The sequence below is a fragment of the Branchiostoma lanceolatum genome, chromosome 6 (genome assembly GCF_035083965.1).
Source record: "Branchiostoma lanceolatum isolate klBraLanc5 chromosome 6, klBraLanc5.hap2, whole genome shotgun sequence".
In the NCBI taxonomy this organism is placed as follows: domain Eukaryota; kingdom Metazoa; phylum Chordata; class Leptocardii; order Amphioxiformes; family Branchiostomatidae; genus Branchiostoma; species Branchiostoma lanceolatum.
The window spans coordinates 17,771,937-17,788,906 of NC_089727.1; the positions used below are offsets into that span (position 1 = coordinate 17,771,937).

The 16,970-nt window shown below is 40.9% G+C and overlaps 2 protein-coding genes across 3 annotated transcripts in view; one reads left to right on the forward strand and one right to left on the reverse strand.

Moving 5' to 3' along the window:
- Nucleotides 1-5,159, reverse strand: part of LOC136437436 (uncharacterized) — a 77,868-nt gene extending 72,709 nt beyond the window's left edge. For both annotated transcript variants that reach the window (XM_066432051.1, XM_066432050.1), the window contains exon 1: nt 5,040-5,159. The gene's annotated coding sequence lies outside the window, so the exon portion shown is untranslated. The remainder of the gene's footprint in view (nt 1-5,039) is intronic.
- Nucleotides 5,160-5,183: 24 nt separating this feature from the next.
- LOC136437447 (ethanolamine-phosphate cytidylyltransferase-like) lies at nt 5,184-15,804 on the forward strand. The gene is made up of 2 exons (XM_066432065.1): nt 5,184-5,643; nt 12,808-15,804. The coding sequence occupies exons 1-2, from the start codon at nt 5,386-5,388 to the stop codon at nt 13,708-13,710; spliced, it is 1,161 nt and encodes a 386-aa protein (XP_066288162.1). The 5' UTR covers nt 5,184-5,385; the 3' UTR covers nt 13,711-15,804.
- The last annotated feature ends 1,166 nt before the right edge of the window (nt 15,805-16,970 follow it).

Consider the following 16,970-nt stretch of genomic DNA (forward strand, 5'->3'; position numbering starts at 1 on the left):
TTCATGTTCTGAGGAGAAAGGAGGTTTGTTGAGGAAACAATATTGTAGTACGATAGAAATTAGAAAAAAAACATCTATTTGCGGTATCATAATTTCCTGGAAATAAAACCACCACAACATTTCGAGATTTTACGGTAACTCTCGCTGAAGAATGGTGGCGAGTGTTCACACAGGGTGGTGCATTCCATAGCTGGTGGGACCACTGCCTGACCCTATCTAAACTACGGCAGGCATTCCCAGCAACAACCAGAAATGGGACCACGCAACAAATTAGGACACCGCCAGAGAAATACTGTAAATTCTGAAATGTTCGCTGGGATTTAATTTCACGGTAGGGAGAAAATAAAATGTTCGCGGTGGTTTTGAGTTCGCGTTTGAAACAATAGTAGCGCTACAGTCACACGATGGAATGTTTATGTTTGTGGTAAAGAGTTCACAGCGAAAACCGCGAACATAAAACCACCGCAAACATTTCTGCATTAAATTTACAGTAACCGAAATACAACTACAGGGGGGGAGCAATCTTATCAAAATACAGCACGTTTATGACTTATCTATATGCATATATAGTTGACATAATGAAGGGGACAAGCTCTGAAGGAATTATGAATAGAGCGATACGCCGCCGGTACTTGATAGTTTGGGGGACCCCAAGAGACCCCAATCAAAATTGATGATTGAATGTCGCGACCTCCAAATGTAGGTCACATATTAGCTTTGAGTTGTATAGATTAGTGGAGCTGATGTTACAAGAGGGCCACCCCAGGCTAATGCAATAGAGCACTGTGAACAAAACAATCTACCATATTTCTTATTTGTGGTCCGGGTGTTCATGGTGAAATGGTTAGGGTGTTTGGCCCAGAACCCAGGGGCCCTGGGTTCGAATCCTCTGGCATGCCATCAATGTTGTGCCCTTGAGAAGGGCACTTAACACGACTTTCCTCACTCGAGTCCAGCTTGTAGGTGTAAAAATGGGTACCTGATTTTGGTTGGGGAGGTAAAACTCAGTGGAATCCGCCTTCCAATACAGTACCTTTAGCCTAGGTATTTCTGGGTTTCTACGGTATGCTCGAAAAGCACTTATAAAAACTCAATTCTGTAACAATGGCAGATAATGAGACTGAAACCAAGGTTTTATAATGATGCAATTAGCACTGTACTAATTTGATTACCAAGATGAACCAATCAGAACCCCAAATCCTACCCGAAAGAGTAAAATGTGATTACCAGGATGAACCAATCAGCAGCCTATTCTCTCCACCTGAGCAATAATGTGAATTACCAGGATGAACCAATCAGCACACTCTCCTATCCACCTGAGTATTAATGTGATTACCAACATGAACCAATCAGAAACCTTTTCACCCCACCTGAGGTAAATCACTTCTGCTTGCCTGTAATCTAATCTATGTGTACACAACAGGTGCGACCAGTGAGATAAGCTCAAATTAGACCTTCCTCTGCCTGAGGCATAACTCCCCTTTCCAGCTGACATGCTCACAATTGCGCATTAAATAATGAATCGTTAAATAGACACTTATTTAGTGCATTCATTGTCCTGAACAATTAGATCAGGCAAATTGCAAGAGGGAAATTGTTGCCTCAATTCCCAAAGCACCAAGGCGGTTTGTACTAATTCAAAACCTCGGCGATTGACCTAAAAAATGCATTTATGCTGGGTGGGACTTATAAATCGAAAAGTTCTTGGTTACATACAGCTTATCAAGAAATGGTTGTAAAGTCTGAAACAAATATACATTTCATTGAAGCATATTTGCTGTGGTTTTATTACAGTGTTAATGCGTGTCTTTTTTTTACAGTGACCACTCCATTGCAAAATCATAACAGTTTACACAATGAATTTGTGTTTCCATTGCATTAGTACGATACCACAGAATTGTTTCAACCGCAAAATTAAAACACTGCGAAAGCCTCCTTTCCCCTTTCAGTGCAAAATTAAGTCCCGGCTAAAATAAAAGAATCTACGGTAAGTATTTTCCTTCCTTACGAATTCCCAATGCTTGTGAGACTAGTCCCAAAGGCTGTACCCTAGTTTTCCCCTGACTGTCCATTTCAAAAAATATTCCAATCATTTATACAACACCAACAAAAATCTCATTGACTATACAGTAATACGTCTACAAATTTGGCATATAACTTCAAAGACATGACAAATGTTTGCCTACGATCGGGTGGAAAGCCACGACAAAATATTGATGTTTTGCGATGGAACGCTCGGCGATAAATCCAAAATAATTTCATATAGTGGATGTGGCAGGGGGCTCGCAAAATGGAAAATATCGATTTGAACTCTAGAAGCAGTGAATAAGAGATAACAAGATACTGGGACACTTCATACGGTACACCGTGGGCATTGTTATACAGGTTATATTACCGTAGGGAATCATACTGTCTTCTACAATCATGCAAGAAATATATATCTATCATCGGAGACGGTGATACGAAATAAACAAGCAACTGGATATATTCTCTAAAGAAGTTATCTAGTTATATTTATTTTGTTTTCCATAATGCTCTACCCGGATGTCTAACCTTCATTGATTTATGTATGAAATTCTTCAGGTATAATAATTCATCATACATCAAAGGAAAACTTGTTAAAGCTGCAGCCAATTATTTCTATATGACATTTTTTTAGATCCCAGACAGGCTGATTTGATATTTGATATCGATTTTCTTGCACAGAAGTGGCAATAAAGTTACTTTTCGCCCTTAAAAAAATCAGACTAAACAACATGTAAGTGTCGCAATTCGTCTATCAACAAATTATCTTAAGTGCCGACTATTGGTCATTTTATGCTCCTCTCGGGGTGCTTAATTGTAGTTTGATTGGGACGGGAGTCTATAAATTCCTATGGGGGACACAGGCCAATTGGAATTAAAGGCACTCGAGCAATCTATAAATAGTGATTAACACACAAACATGCTCCAGCCTAGGTCTGGTGACAGAGCCATAAAACTGTTGGACTTGCTATAGAGTACTGGAGACCATATATACTGTACAATTAGCAGGGCTTGAGATACCCACATGCAACATGCAATTTGCACTCTGGCTTATAATTATATACTGTAAATGCATTTAAGTTTGCATGGTTTTTATTTCACAGAAGGGAGAAAATGGAGTGTTCGCAGTGGTTTTAAGTTCATGTTTGAAAAATTTAGTAGCGCTACAGTCATACTCATAGCTGGGCAAAAAGTTTCGCAGTGGTTTTAAGTTTGCGCTAAAGACTTCACCATGAAAACCATGAATATAAAGCCACTGCGAACATTTCTGCATTTACAGTATTTCTGAGAGTGCGGGATTATAAAAATGGTTTGTTTTTCAGATAACTAGAGGCATTTTTGATTCAGTTGGTCTGACTTGAAGTGATCGCAACCCAGTAGCTAGCATAAAATTGTGTTTAAAGCTAAAAAGACAAGGCTGCTAGAGTCTAGCATGATTGCACAATTTCAGGTCAAACAAGAGAGTCCATAAATGTATAGCACCAAGGACATTAAATACTTTAGGATACTAATGTCCTTGATAGCGCCTATAGTATGCTTTAGGCCCATTTTTAATTGTTTCAACACTTTGCCTACAAGGAGACTAATCCAAAACTGTAATATCAATGATTTGCCTTGAACACCCTGGTTTCTGAAAATATGGTAGTTCTCAAAGCACAAAAAATGTTAGCAAATATACCTCAGTAAATCCATTGCCATCCTAATTTGAGCCGTATTCTTGAAGTTTACAAAAACCTGCTAAACATTGTCAGTTTTTACATAATCTTATCTATTATTCTTATAAGCTACGAAATGCCTGCCTAGGGAAGCAGAAGTGATATATCCGAAGGAATAAAAAGATACGTCATCTTATTCTTGCTTCTAGATCTACAAATATAACAAAACAAGACTTGCTAGAGTCGAAAAATTACAATATTGCCTGAATATTTTATTCTTTTCCATAAGAATTTGTGCAAAGAAATATTTCACCCAATAAAGTTATAAACCAATATTTCTGAGCGTAATATAGACTATCTGAGTGTAATACAGACGATGGTATGAATAGACAAATACCTGAAAATTCAGTAGTCTCTCTTGATAAAACAAAATGCAACATGAAAGCCCATTCAAACTTCACACATGTAAATATCCAAGCATCCATCCAGTTCTCACTCTTTTTATCAAGACAAAAGTCAGAATGACAAAAGTTCTGCCCTCCAGAAAGACAAATAGGCAACACTGCCATTTAAAAACAAGAGTCTAGCCCTTTTGAAGCCAGTCCTTTTCTTATTTTGGCAGCAGTTCTTTACATTACAATGAGATCAAAAGGAGAGGGTCTCTCCCCCATCTGTGAACAGCTTGTCCCTAATATAGAGAGCCTTTCGGAAAAATCCTTTCATATGCATGCAAAGTGCGGTACAGTGCGTTAACTTCAAATAACATCTGTTCTTTCTCAACTTCTGGGGGCTGTATCCAAGCTGTGTTGTTTCCCTGTTTGTACTTGTGCATACCGTGGCTTCTAGAAGAACCGATTGACACGTAAACAGAGCACAGAAGGCGGAGGAAAAACGTTTAGAGACAGAGAGAGAGGAGAGAGGAACGCCGCCATAATAATTTGTCACCCGCCCTTCATTTGCACAACAGTACACCGCTGCAAAAAAGAGCAACATTCTCTTTAACCTCAAGACTTTAACTCGGTTTGCTAAAGTTTGCCACGAGGTTGGGAAGTTTTGGAAGCGCTCCAGGCCTCCAGTGTAACACTGTACAGCTCAGAGAAACCACAGGATCGGGGAAAGTTTGGCTACGGTTTCTCCACGATCGATCCGTCATTCTTTATCGCCTGCTCGACAACAGACCGCCGAGCGAGCAAACTTACAGACTACAGACCTTCAGAAAACCGGCTAAAATAGCAAAAATTCTAACCAAAATAGAAATTCTGACAATGAAACCCCTTGTAGAAATTGTTGGTTGTGCTAGATATGCAGAGATATCGCAGAATCTGGGTGAAATTCGGACAGAAAAGGACGTAGTCTTACCTGGTTCTCATGCACACTACTGCTCACTACGGCTGCCGCTGCACCTTCTGCTCGCTTCCCACTCAGTCCGCCAGGCGGCGCTCCTGACCTGTTACTCTCCAGGTCAAAGGTTACTCTCCAATCTTTACCAAATCCGCCAGGTGGCGTTAGTGAGCTGTCACTTTCTAGGTTAAAGGTTACGGCATGACTCAGAGGGGTCAGAAGGTCATTTGGTGGCGCGAGAAACGTCCGATAGCGTGATCTTCACGGTACCCTTTTATGTTTTCAAACTGTGCCGACCTTAACGCATATTTTGCTTCTTAAACATTGTCGAAAGCTTTCTGTAGTATCAGATCGGGGAATAAGTATGGCTGACGGCGGAGAACGGAACCGTGGGGAGCAAGAAGAGAGAGGCAACCGGCGGCCGCTTCGTGTTTGGGTGGACGGGTGTTTCGACATGGTCCACTTCGGGCACGCGAACGCCCTCCGTCAGGCCAAGAAGATGGGAGACTACCTCATCGTCGGTGTCCACTCGGACGAAGAGATTAGCAAACATAAAGGCCCACCCGTCATGACGGAAGAAGAGAGGTACAAGATGGTCCGAGCCGTCAAATGGGTGGATGAGGTACGGTGTTTTAAACCAACCATTTTTATAATCTACATAAACCGTTAATCTAATCATCATTATCACATAGGTAGATGGCGTCGACCAATCAGAAGCCTCCATTGCCCACAATAAGTGGTCTGTTATCACGCCATAACACACCACTTATTGACGTCATGTCAGAACACAACCGTTGCATTTTGTAGAGGGGGTATCTTTTTGATGAATCTTTTTCTTAACCTTGTTAAGAATATCTTTAATGTCTTAAAATTCCCAAACATTTCCTTAGCATACATGGACAATACATGAAAAAAGGAAAACAAATTCAATTCAAGTAAAATTCAAACGGTAGGACTACAAACAATATTTATCACACCCCCACCGTCAAAGTGGAACCGGCCCAGGTCAGACGACATTGGAACCCGCTCGAATTCGACGGAGCTGAGTACCACAGTTTTTCGTCAAAGAACTGTCAGACGCCGACTTAGAGTCAGTTTTCGGGTCATGGGAAGCTGGGCAAGACGCCCAGGAACATGCGGAAGGAGTTCAGGGGCGAGAAACTGGCGCAAATTTGCGGAGAGGAGACTCGGGAGCGAAAATAGGTTTGGATTCCAGGCTAACGTATTTCCCCAAGCTAATCTTGGCAGTAAAAAAATCGCCCATGAAGCCGCCGAACTCCTCCTCAGTTTCTACCCAGGGGGACCCCAGGAAGGTATGTTCACGTTTCTGAGGGGTTTTACCCGGCGAAAATTAAAAATCTTGCCGGCAAATTGATGTCGCCGTGTTCAAAACAAACGTGACACGCACTAAACACGCCCCCCTCCCCATGACCCATGTCACGTAAACCGATGTGTTGGCATCTTAAAAATTACGGTCAAAATCGCCAAAATTCTTACAAGTTTCTACCTACAAGGATCTCAGCAAGATACGTGTACGCTTCTGTGGGATTATTTTCCGGCTTGAGCAAAAATTATCCCGGGAAACTACAAGCAAATCATGAAAGGGGATGTAAACATGCTTGATTGTTCTTACCACAGCCAACTAAGCGTTAAACAATCGGGCGTCAGGAATTGTGAAAATTGAACAGAAATTTACAATTATACCGCCCGATATAAAGTCTACGTGTCCAGAACAATAAGACAAGTTACTGCTTGTTTACATTGGATTATATAAAGATCGTATGTACATTGGATTGATTTTACATGTATAGTACTAAATAAAGAATCTATGTATTATACAGGGATTTGTCTCTCTTAATTATATGGGTCAGTTTGGATAGGCTATGTGAGGGGTTTTACCCGGCGAAAATTAAGAATATATGGGTCAGTTTGGATAGGCTATGTGAGGGATTTTACCCGGCGAAAATTAGAAATATATGGGTCAGTTTGGATAGGCTATGTGATAATAACGTTAATGACCCGCCTTTTCCTCGGTTTATATGGTGTCATAACGCCTGGTGAGGTGCTATAACCACCTCATAAAACCACCTCGTTCGCTTCGCTCACTCGGTGGTTTTATTCGATGGTTATAGCACCTGACCAGGCGTTATGACACCATATAAACCTCGGGGCGGGTCATTAACCCTTAATTCTACTCCAATCGGCGAGGATTACCGTATAGAAACACGGTAATCTTTTCCCAGGATTAGGTGTGATTCGTAGTTGGAGACGGGTTTTAATTAGATTAGCCGGGAAAAACACAACAGACTTGGCCATTCTGTAAAAAATGGGCGTGGCACGCGCTATCCGGGCCGGGGTATTCCCTTGTGTATTGAAGAAGCCCCAGCGAATGTTTACAATCTTACACTGATAAAAGTACTATGAGACCTTGAAGACCAATGTTTATTTCATAGGTAGAATTTCCAGCAAAACTATGCTTTTCATTGGTTGAAACCTTTAATATGATTATCCCATAATTGCCTGACCTCCTTGCCTAAATTTTGAGCACAAGAACACAAACATGGAATTAATTAAGCAAACCTAGTGTTTTTAAAGAAAACAACACCTTATCTGAGTGTTAACCAGTTTTGCTATAAATAGCTACCAGGTGATCTTTGTACGATTGATCGTTCAAAGGTGAGATTTCAGGTAGTGTAAACAACATCCACCTGTCTTGCTTTTATTTCAGTTGTAAGACAACAATGTTTAGTGTAGCCCTGGGTGCTTTGTGTCCAGCCAGCTGGAAAATTGTGGTATAACGTTACAGGTCATGTAGATATTCCATTGCAAAGCTCAGTTAACATTGGCATCAATTTTATAGTATTTCGAAAAAGAGTAGGGGCATGCCCCGATGTGAGTGGATCAAAACATTCCGGCCTAAATGGGGTATAGGGAATTTCCCGAGCATGACCCTTCGTAACCCCTGCTTCTCCTAAATGGTCAGTGAAGTCATGCTTGTCTTGAGCATTGATATTTCTGACCTCGGGCGAAGAGATGCTGCTACAGTAACAATTAGTTCAGTGCTTATAGAGGAGGCCTTGCACTGAGCGAGTTCGTTAAAAAAAGATATAAAAACATCCTCATTTGCCTGAAATACTGAAATATCATGATGCTGTAAATCATTAAATTTTTCTGGTGGTTTTACGTTTGTAGTTTTTATGGTGACCTCTTTACCGCGAACCTAAAACCGCCGCAAAAAATTCAGTTCTAGTCTTCTCCCTCCAAACTTAGTGATTTACAGTACATTCTATGATTTTAATGTTCATGATTTATACAGTGACCTATCACACCGCAAATATATATGCTCTGTCTTGCAAAATTGCATCTACAAATGTTTTTTTTAACTGGCAGGCAAACTTCACAAACACTGTGAATGCCTCGTTTCCCCAATTTCCACTGCAAAAAGATCCCCAAGAACTTAAAATGAATTTACGGTATACTATTTGTCTGTTTGTGGACTGAGGATTGATGTTTGTCCCCATGCCATATGTAAATATCAGCAGAAGATAACAAAATTATCTTGTTGTCAAATCACATCGTCCCTCTAAACAGTATAGATAGTGGGAACCAAAAATACATTTAATCTAATTAATCATTACTGGATTGTCCTAATCATTACTGCAGTTCAACGACCTCTAGCCTGGTTATATCCCTATTTCATCTCCATGGTGATATAGATAAATAAAAAGATGAAAACGAAATAATTTTGGAGATGAAATACCGGTAGGTAAGAAGTTTGTCAGTTTGAATTCTTATCACTGCCCATCTTGAATCGCTATAAGGTGACTCCTAAATTTAGATCTGTTCCAATATTTTGTTACTTTAACCTTTGTTATTTCAAACATCAAGAAAACTATAACAAAGGAAGATACCTTGATAGAAAAACAACACTGTGATATAACACTAGAGAGAAGATTGCTCTTTCTAGTGTTATGTGAAGTGAGCTTTGTAATGACTGTATGCTTTGAAATTTAAGCATTCTAGATTCACAATGTGTCTGTCTGATGTCTTTCTGATATTCTGTACAATATAGTAATGAGGGTCTGCATGGGGGGGTCCTGGCAACGCTTAACGGTAAATTCAGGCCAGCCGATAACGCTTAACGGTAAATTCAGGCCGGCGGATAACGCTTAACGGTAAATTCAGCATTTTTAGAACATGAGATACCCCTGAAGACGACGGTTTTTTGCCACTAGTCGTCCATATCTTGTGGCAAGAGACCTATAGACCTTTCTCACGCGGCGGACATGATAGAATGAAAACGAGGCCATTGCGGCAAACATTAGACCGATCCTAACTGTCAATCACAATTAGCAGTCTAGCCAATGATTACCTGATGATTAGAGAATCGACCAATGAGGAAGTGGCTGCATGACCGTCAAATATTTGCATTTCTATGTTTTTATTACTCCGGGAAGGAGGTGTGACCTCCTTCTGGGGTATTGGGATTGCTTTTGCTTGCGCGTTCGCAGCTATAACTCACGATCCCGTCGTCGCATTGGTGTGTAACTTGGCATATCGTTTGCCTGGTTCGGCGTGGGGATGCACAATAGCTTTGTTACACCATAACTACTTTAAACGTCAATCCAATATCGTAATTGCACCCCTATAATTAATGCTATGTCCCACTGCCCTGCCATAGGGACCATGTTATAATCCGTTATGCATGACTGGAATACTTCAGGCAGATACGGCGTATAAATCTTCCTTACTTGCTGTGATCGTATAGTCACTGTTAAATTGAAAAATAGACAACGTGCATCACCACACGCAACCTAGGAAACGATATACCAAGTTACATACCAATGCGGCAACGGGAATTGTGAGTTTTAGCTGCGAACATGTGCCGAGTGTGCTCCAGTCTGTGTATTAAGTATGCCGTGTCCCTCGTAACTCGTATACAGTATGTGCGAACGGGACGGACGATGTATTTTTACGCACAGTGTGAAAATGGCAAATCTCTGGACCTTCAAACTTACCACACTTGTAGTTTATAATACGGAGGCTGTGACAATGTAAAATGTTTACACAGGGGATGAAATATTGGTGAGAAATATCTCTTAGAAAAGTGCGCGCGCCAGTGTCACTTCCGGGTGGTTAGATCCGGTGACCTTTGACCTTCGTGAAATGTTACGATAATATAAATTAGCCTTTTTTTTATTGCAAATAGCTTGATAGCTATAGATCAGGCTGGCCTGCAATAAATTGTGGAAAGAGGATTTACTGCATATTTGTGATTTCTGATACATCTTAGTTGTAAGGCTGAATGGTTCGTTGATAATGCTACGGCCGCGTGGCGCGTTGGATACACCCGATCCCTCGATCTCGGAAGTTAAGCAACGCGCGGTCCGGACAGTGCTTGGATGGGGGACCAACCAAGGACGTCCGGATTGCTGTAGCCTCACGAAAGCTTTCCACGAAATCGTCTTCCGGGAGGGACGTAAAACGGGGGTCCCGTGCTCGAGGAGGTGCCTCGAACACGTTAAACAGCCTCATTACCCTACACATTGGGTACCTGCCTGTGGCACTGGCTGCAAATACACCTGATATTATTATTATTATTATAATTGAAAAGGGGCCATCTAGATCTAACTTTGTGACTTTTCCCGGAGTTTCTAGATCCCATCTGTGCCACGCTGTAAAAACATACTTTTCAGCAGGTTGACCACTCCTGTATTGAAAGAAAAAAGATAAACAAACACTTTTTCTTTACTTGCTCTAAAACACTACTTGGACTGAGCAGAGATGCAATTTGTGTGGGTCAATACTTGTACAATGTACATACTATAATTACTTCACGGAGAATTGTGTCCTACGGACTCTTGTTTTACATTTTGTACGTTTTGACAGAGGAGGGCGGAGACTATGGGATCGGCCAACGAAGCTCTAAATTGCTGCATCTTTTTTGTGCATTATGTTAGTTGTAATATTGATACTTGGAAATCATATTTTAAAACTTAACGTGATTTAGGAGGAAAAATATATCTGTACATTATTTTTGCTTCTTTGCCTCATTGGCGTCGTCTTTATTCTATCATGTCCGCCGCGTGAGAAAGGTGTATTACGCTATGCCATTCTTGCACGCCTGCTCCGAACCCTTTAGATTCGGCGGCGACAGGAAATTTCATGATCACGATGGCGCGACGAAAATTTTGAAATCTTGACCCTCTGAAACGCTATTTCCTGCATTCTGAGGTGGGGGGGATTTTGCTCAAGAGTAAGCTAAGTTTTATGACATCTCTATTTGAAAAAAAAATACAGAAGAGTTTCAGGTTGATTTTTGAGGGGCGTCATGCCCTCCAGACCTCGCCGGAGCTGCGACATGCTCCCGGGGAAAATTCTTGACACCCTGAAACGCTATTTCTTACATTTCGATGGGCAAATATTACTGGTGATGTAAGTTAAGTTTAATGATATCTCTGTGTGTGAAAAAATACAGAAGAGTTTCAGCTTGAGTTTTTCGGGGTTGACGCCCTCCTGACAATATTTTTCGACGGAGGCCCGGCATGCACCCGGGGAAAATTTTAAAATCTTGAACCGTGAAACGTTTAATTTCCTGAATTTCGAGGAGAAAAGTTTGCTAGTAGAGTGAAAAATAGAAGTGTTTCAGCTTGAAATTTTGTGGGGGGCGCCCTACTGACATATTTTCGCCGGAGCCGTGTGCTCCCTGGAGAAAATTTTGTAATCTTGACCCACTGAAATGCTTTTTCCTGCGTAACGAGGAATTACTCAATTCAGGATGACAAATAACGCTTAACGAGGGATTAAAACGACCAGTAACGCTTCACGAGTAATATACCGATAACGCTTAACGGTAAATTCATGGCGGCCGGTAACGATTAACGGTGAATTAAAATCACTCGTAACGCTTCACGAAAAAGGGCATGCAGACCCTCAGTAATCAGTCTTCAAACGAGATCAGGTACTAGTATTTGCTCTAAAAATGTCAGCCTGTACCAGATTTTAGGTCATCATCTGCTCTGTTGGGTTAAGGCGGCCCAGGAAGTATTATTCCATACATACTGTATCAATACATATCCTGTAACTATCGATAGCCTTGTCGCACCACGACGAAACTTCACAAGGTTTTAGACCTACTAAAAACACATTGAATAAATGTTACTTTAGTTTTTCTACTGCTGGATTTTGCAAAATAGCCTTGGACTATTTTGATAAGAAAGCGATAATAAGTAATATTTGATTACTCCAAAGATCAAATCTGTTGTTTTGAGCTGCGCGTAATTGCGTAAATGTCATTACCAAAATCCCACACAAGCAGCTCGTTGTCTCACGCGAAATCCAACACCTGTGACTTAACGGCTGTTCCCTTCGAACACCATATCGAACATATAGAACCCCCTGTTCTATTTGGAACACTTCCGTCAGAACAGCGCTAGTAGGACTCGTGGAGTCCAAACCATTTAATTGAAACATTTAGAATGTAATACAATCCAAATCATGGCCTATAAAACAATTTTGTACTTATACGTACACCTGAGATGAGATATATGATTGGGTAGTGTAATAGACCTTGTGCTCCCCGAAATTCTCCGTAGTGGAACATTTCAAACCGTGTTCGAGTTCGGCCTCGCCGCTGGCCAGGCACGTGGCCGAACTCGAACACAAATTTTCGAGCCTGGGCTGCCTTAACCCAACAGAGTGAAACCCACAGAGAAGAAGTGACTACAATCTGATGTACAGTGTGTGTGTGAAGTTTGACCTCACCAGGACCTCTGTGTTGTTTCAGGTTGTTGAAGCGGCCCCATATGTCACCACCATTGAAACCCTAGACAAGTACAACTGTGACTACTGCGTCCACGGCGATGACATCACCATGACAGCCGACGGCCACGACACGTACTCCGAGGTCAAGAACGGCGGGCGCTACAAGGAGTGCAAGCGGACGGCGGGGGTTTCTACCACCGACCTGGTTGGTCGGATGCTGCTGCTGACGAAGACTCACCACGACCGCGAGAACGAGGCTCGTCTGCCGCGGGACAAAGTCGAGGAGCTGCGGGAAAACCCGCAGGCGCGCAGCCCGTGGACGGGCGTGTCCCAGTTCCTCCCGACGACGCAGAAGATTGCGCAGTTCGCTGAGGGAGGGAGCGGGCCGGAGCCCGGCGACCGCATCGTGTACGTGTCGGGGGCGTTCGACCTCTTCCACGTCGGCCATCTTGATTTCCTGCAGCGGGCGCGCCAGGAGGGCGACTACCTCATCGTGGGTCTCCACACCGATCCCGTGGTGAACGACTACAAGGGGTCCAACCATCCCATCATGAATATCCACGAGCGTACGCTCTGCGTGCTCGCCTGTAGGTACGTCTCGGAGGTGGTGATCGGCGCCCCCTACACGGTCTCCGAAGAGCTGATGGAGCACTTCAACATCGACGTCGTCATTCACGGTCGCACCGCCATCATCCCCGACCCCGAGGGTCACGACCCGTACAAGGTCCCGAAGGCCCTGGGAAAGTACAAGCAGATCGACAGCGGCAACGACATGACCACGACCAAGATCATCGAGCGAATCATCCGCAACAGGCTGCACTTCGAAGCGCGCAACAAGGCTAAAGAAGAGAAGGAGATGCGAGTGTTCGAAGCTCTGCAAAAACAAGTCAAGTCCGGCCAAGAGTTGATCGAAGAATCATCGTAAACATTGACAATCTCTGTGAAAGTTGGGAGACATTGATGGTTTTGTTTTCACCATTCAAAAGACTTTTAAAAGTTATCGTCCTACGTAATGAAGCGTTCTACCATTGAATAGCAAATGGACATAATTCGACCAAATCGTTACACTTCTACACTCAAAGTTTCATTGAAAATGAGAAACACACATCTACATTCTCTAGGATATGGAGATAAAAGACTCTTCTAATGGTGTCTGCCAAATGGTGTTCTGTGTATTGTCTAACCTTGTGATGTATAGAATTGAGAACTCAAAATCAAACTGCATTTTTTGTGTGCAATGTTTGTAATTTTAGATGTAGACTACTCGTTCAACAAATCTTTAAAATGAAAATTGCATATTTACACATGAGGAAAAAAATGATTTTCCTATAATATTCAGTGGATTGGAGAGTACATGTGTGTAAAAGGATCGAAGGAGATATACTTTATGTGTAAAAGTGTTTTGATTTATTTCTCAATTCCTCAGGTCAAGTTTTTGTGCAATTTGGTTTGCCTTCTATTTTGATCTGCATTTCTTGTTAACTTTCATTGATAGTACCACAAATTAGCTAATTTATCTTCATTATCTCATTTTTACACCCAATTCTCTTTCTTAGTTATGCGATAGAAGTATGCCTACAAAATACCTTCATTGATTTTAACATTTGATGTATTGTTTTGCTAAAAATGAATATGATCCAATAGCAGGCAGGCAAGCTTGTGTGAGGGATATTCCAGCTACTTTGACATTTCTGAGCCATATGTTAAGCCAGATGTCATTGCCAAAAATAATTACTCAAGCAACTGGATAACATTTTGAAAAATTTTATCCAGTTGCTTTAGTAATTATTTTTGCTGTATCTTACTACCTGGATGTCTAACTTTCATCAACACCAGATGTCATTGGTTAATAGGTCACACCTGTTCAATGGATTGTTTCATTACAGAGTAGGGGTGAGTGTGGAAGAAATTCAAATAAATCGGACCTCAGTGTACCTGCCATATCACTGTTTGGTCTATTTGTAATAAAGTTGTTGTGACACGTATACTTCTCTTTTTAAGAGACAATTGCAAAAATTGTATTAAGCTAAATTTTCCTCAGTGGTTTCATAATACTTGTACAAAAATATTTTCTTTGCCGTTTTATCCTTCCAATTGTTGTAGGTTCATAGATAACTCAATATTGTGAAGTGGCATGACTTAAGAGATACTTAGTTTTAACCCTCAAACTGCTGATGCTCTTTTTGGTACCAATGTTGTATTAGGGGTTCGGTAGCAGGGAAAATGTTAAAAAAGCAGAATCATATTTTACTTTTTAGCTCTGCAGAAAAGGATAACAATAAGGAAGTCAAAATAAACAATGGGAAAATAAGAATTTTTACTACATTGTATGTGTGATGATATGTTATACTTGTACCTCACCTGTTAAGAGATATGAATTTATTACATCTTTATAATGTATTTGTATTATAATTGATAATCTACTCTAAAAGCAAATGGCATAATTAGATACACCATTAAATGCTAGAAATATCTGGTACTTTCAAAAAAATTTGGAATATTATAATATAGCATGTTGTGTGTCAATGCACGTTAAAGTCAATAGCATATCCTAGTGGGATGTGTGCGATCAAAATTACATTAATTTTGATAGTAATACAGTCAAAACTGGCCAAGAAGACCACTCGGGACTGATAAAATCTGGTCTATGTGGACAGGTGGTCAGTTTAGACAGGATTCTTAATGCTCGTGTCAATGGGAAAAATTATCTAAGGGACCACCAAAAAAGTGGTCACATTGGCCAGGTGTTCCTTATATAGAGGTGGTCACTTGTACAGGTTTGGCTGTACAGTACGTTGATATCCTTTCATGTTATATCATGTTTTAATGTATAGCAAATGTGTGTTTTAATTTAGCAAAGTTTATTAATATTCTTACCAGTGTTTAGGGAGTTCGTTTCAAATTAAATGACAAGATTCTGTAAAACAAATGACATATGATATAGGAAAATGCAATGTGGCATATACAAATGTATGACGTGTTACATTCAGAAAGTTGAATAAAATCATACAAATTTCAATCTGCAAAAGCTGTAAATTTATTGAAAAGTTATTGTTCAAAAATTCTTGTCAGATTACAATTTTTGCAAAATTAAACTATACAAGGCCATGAACTATTTAATTCTCCCACATTGATATTTAGCAGACTGTATATGAGATCCTATGACACCGAAATACAACATTTTCAGTCTGTAATTCATGTTTTTTCAACAGTAACTTAGCTACTTTTACGGTCACTAGTCAACCGCTAAAATGTCATCATCGTAAATATTTGATCAGTAACATCTGAGACAGTTTCATTTTCTGATCATTTTCCCCAAACTGCTAAAATTACCTACTCTCTAAGCAGAGGATGGGTTTCGGCAGGTTTTTGACGTGTTTTATGCGTTTTTGTCGGCCTTTCTACAAAAAAACCAAAAAAATGAAAAAGTAGAAAGGCCGACAAAAACGCCCAAAAACACGTCAAAAACCTGCCGGAACCCATCCTCTGCTTGGAGAGTAAAAATTACAAACATAGAAAATGGATTTACAGTAGTACTACTACTATCGTTGTTGACTATGCTCAGAAAATGTTTTATTCTTGTCATATGGTCCTTCAACAAAAAGACCTCTGTACAATGGCGACTTTGTCAAACTTTATTCAGTTTTTGAAAATTCGAATCAATTAAATAGATTCTATGCATTTCAAATTTCTGAATTAGAATACTGTACTTTGCCCAAGTACCTTTATGAATTTTTAATGTGTTACCGAAATAAACTTAGCGTTAACATGTTTATCATACTAGTATACTGGAACGTTAGATCATAGCCTCCATAGCAGGCTCTAAACCGGCCTTTTTGGGGGCTAAATAATACACCTTATGCAGCCAGCCCGTAACCATCAGCCACCCCCGTAACCATTTTGCCGGCAGGCTCTGAACCGGCCTTTTTTGGGGCTAAATAATACACCTTTTGCAGCCAGCCCGTAACCATTAGCCACCCCCGTAACCATTTTGCCGGCTACCGGCAAAATGGTTACGGGGGTGGCTGATGGTTACGGGCTGGCTGCAAAAGGTGTATTATTTAGCCCCCAAAAAGGCCGGTTCAGAGCCTGCTATGGAGGCTAGTTAGATCATAACTCTGGTGGTGAAAATCAGGATATTGACAACTTTTCGGCAAGTGAGAGAAGTGTTCTCCTGTGCTTACA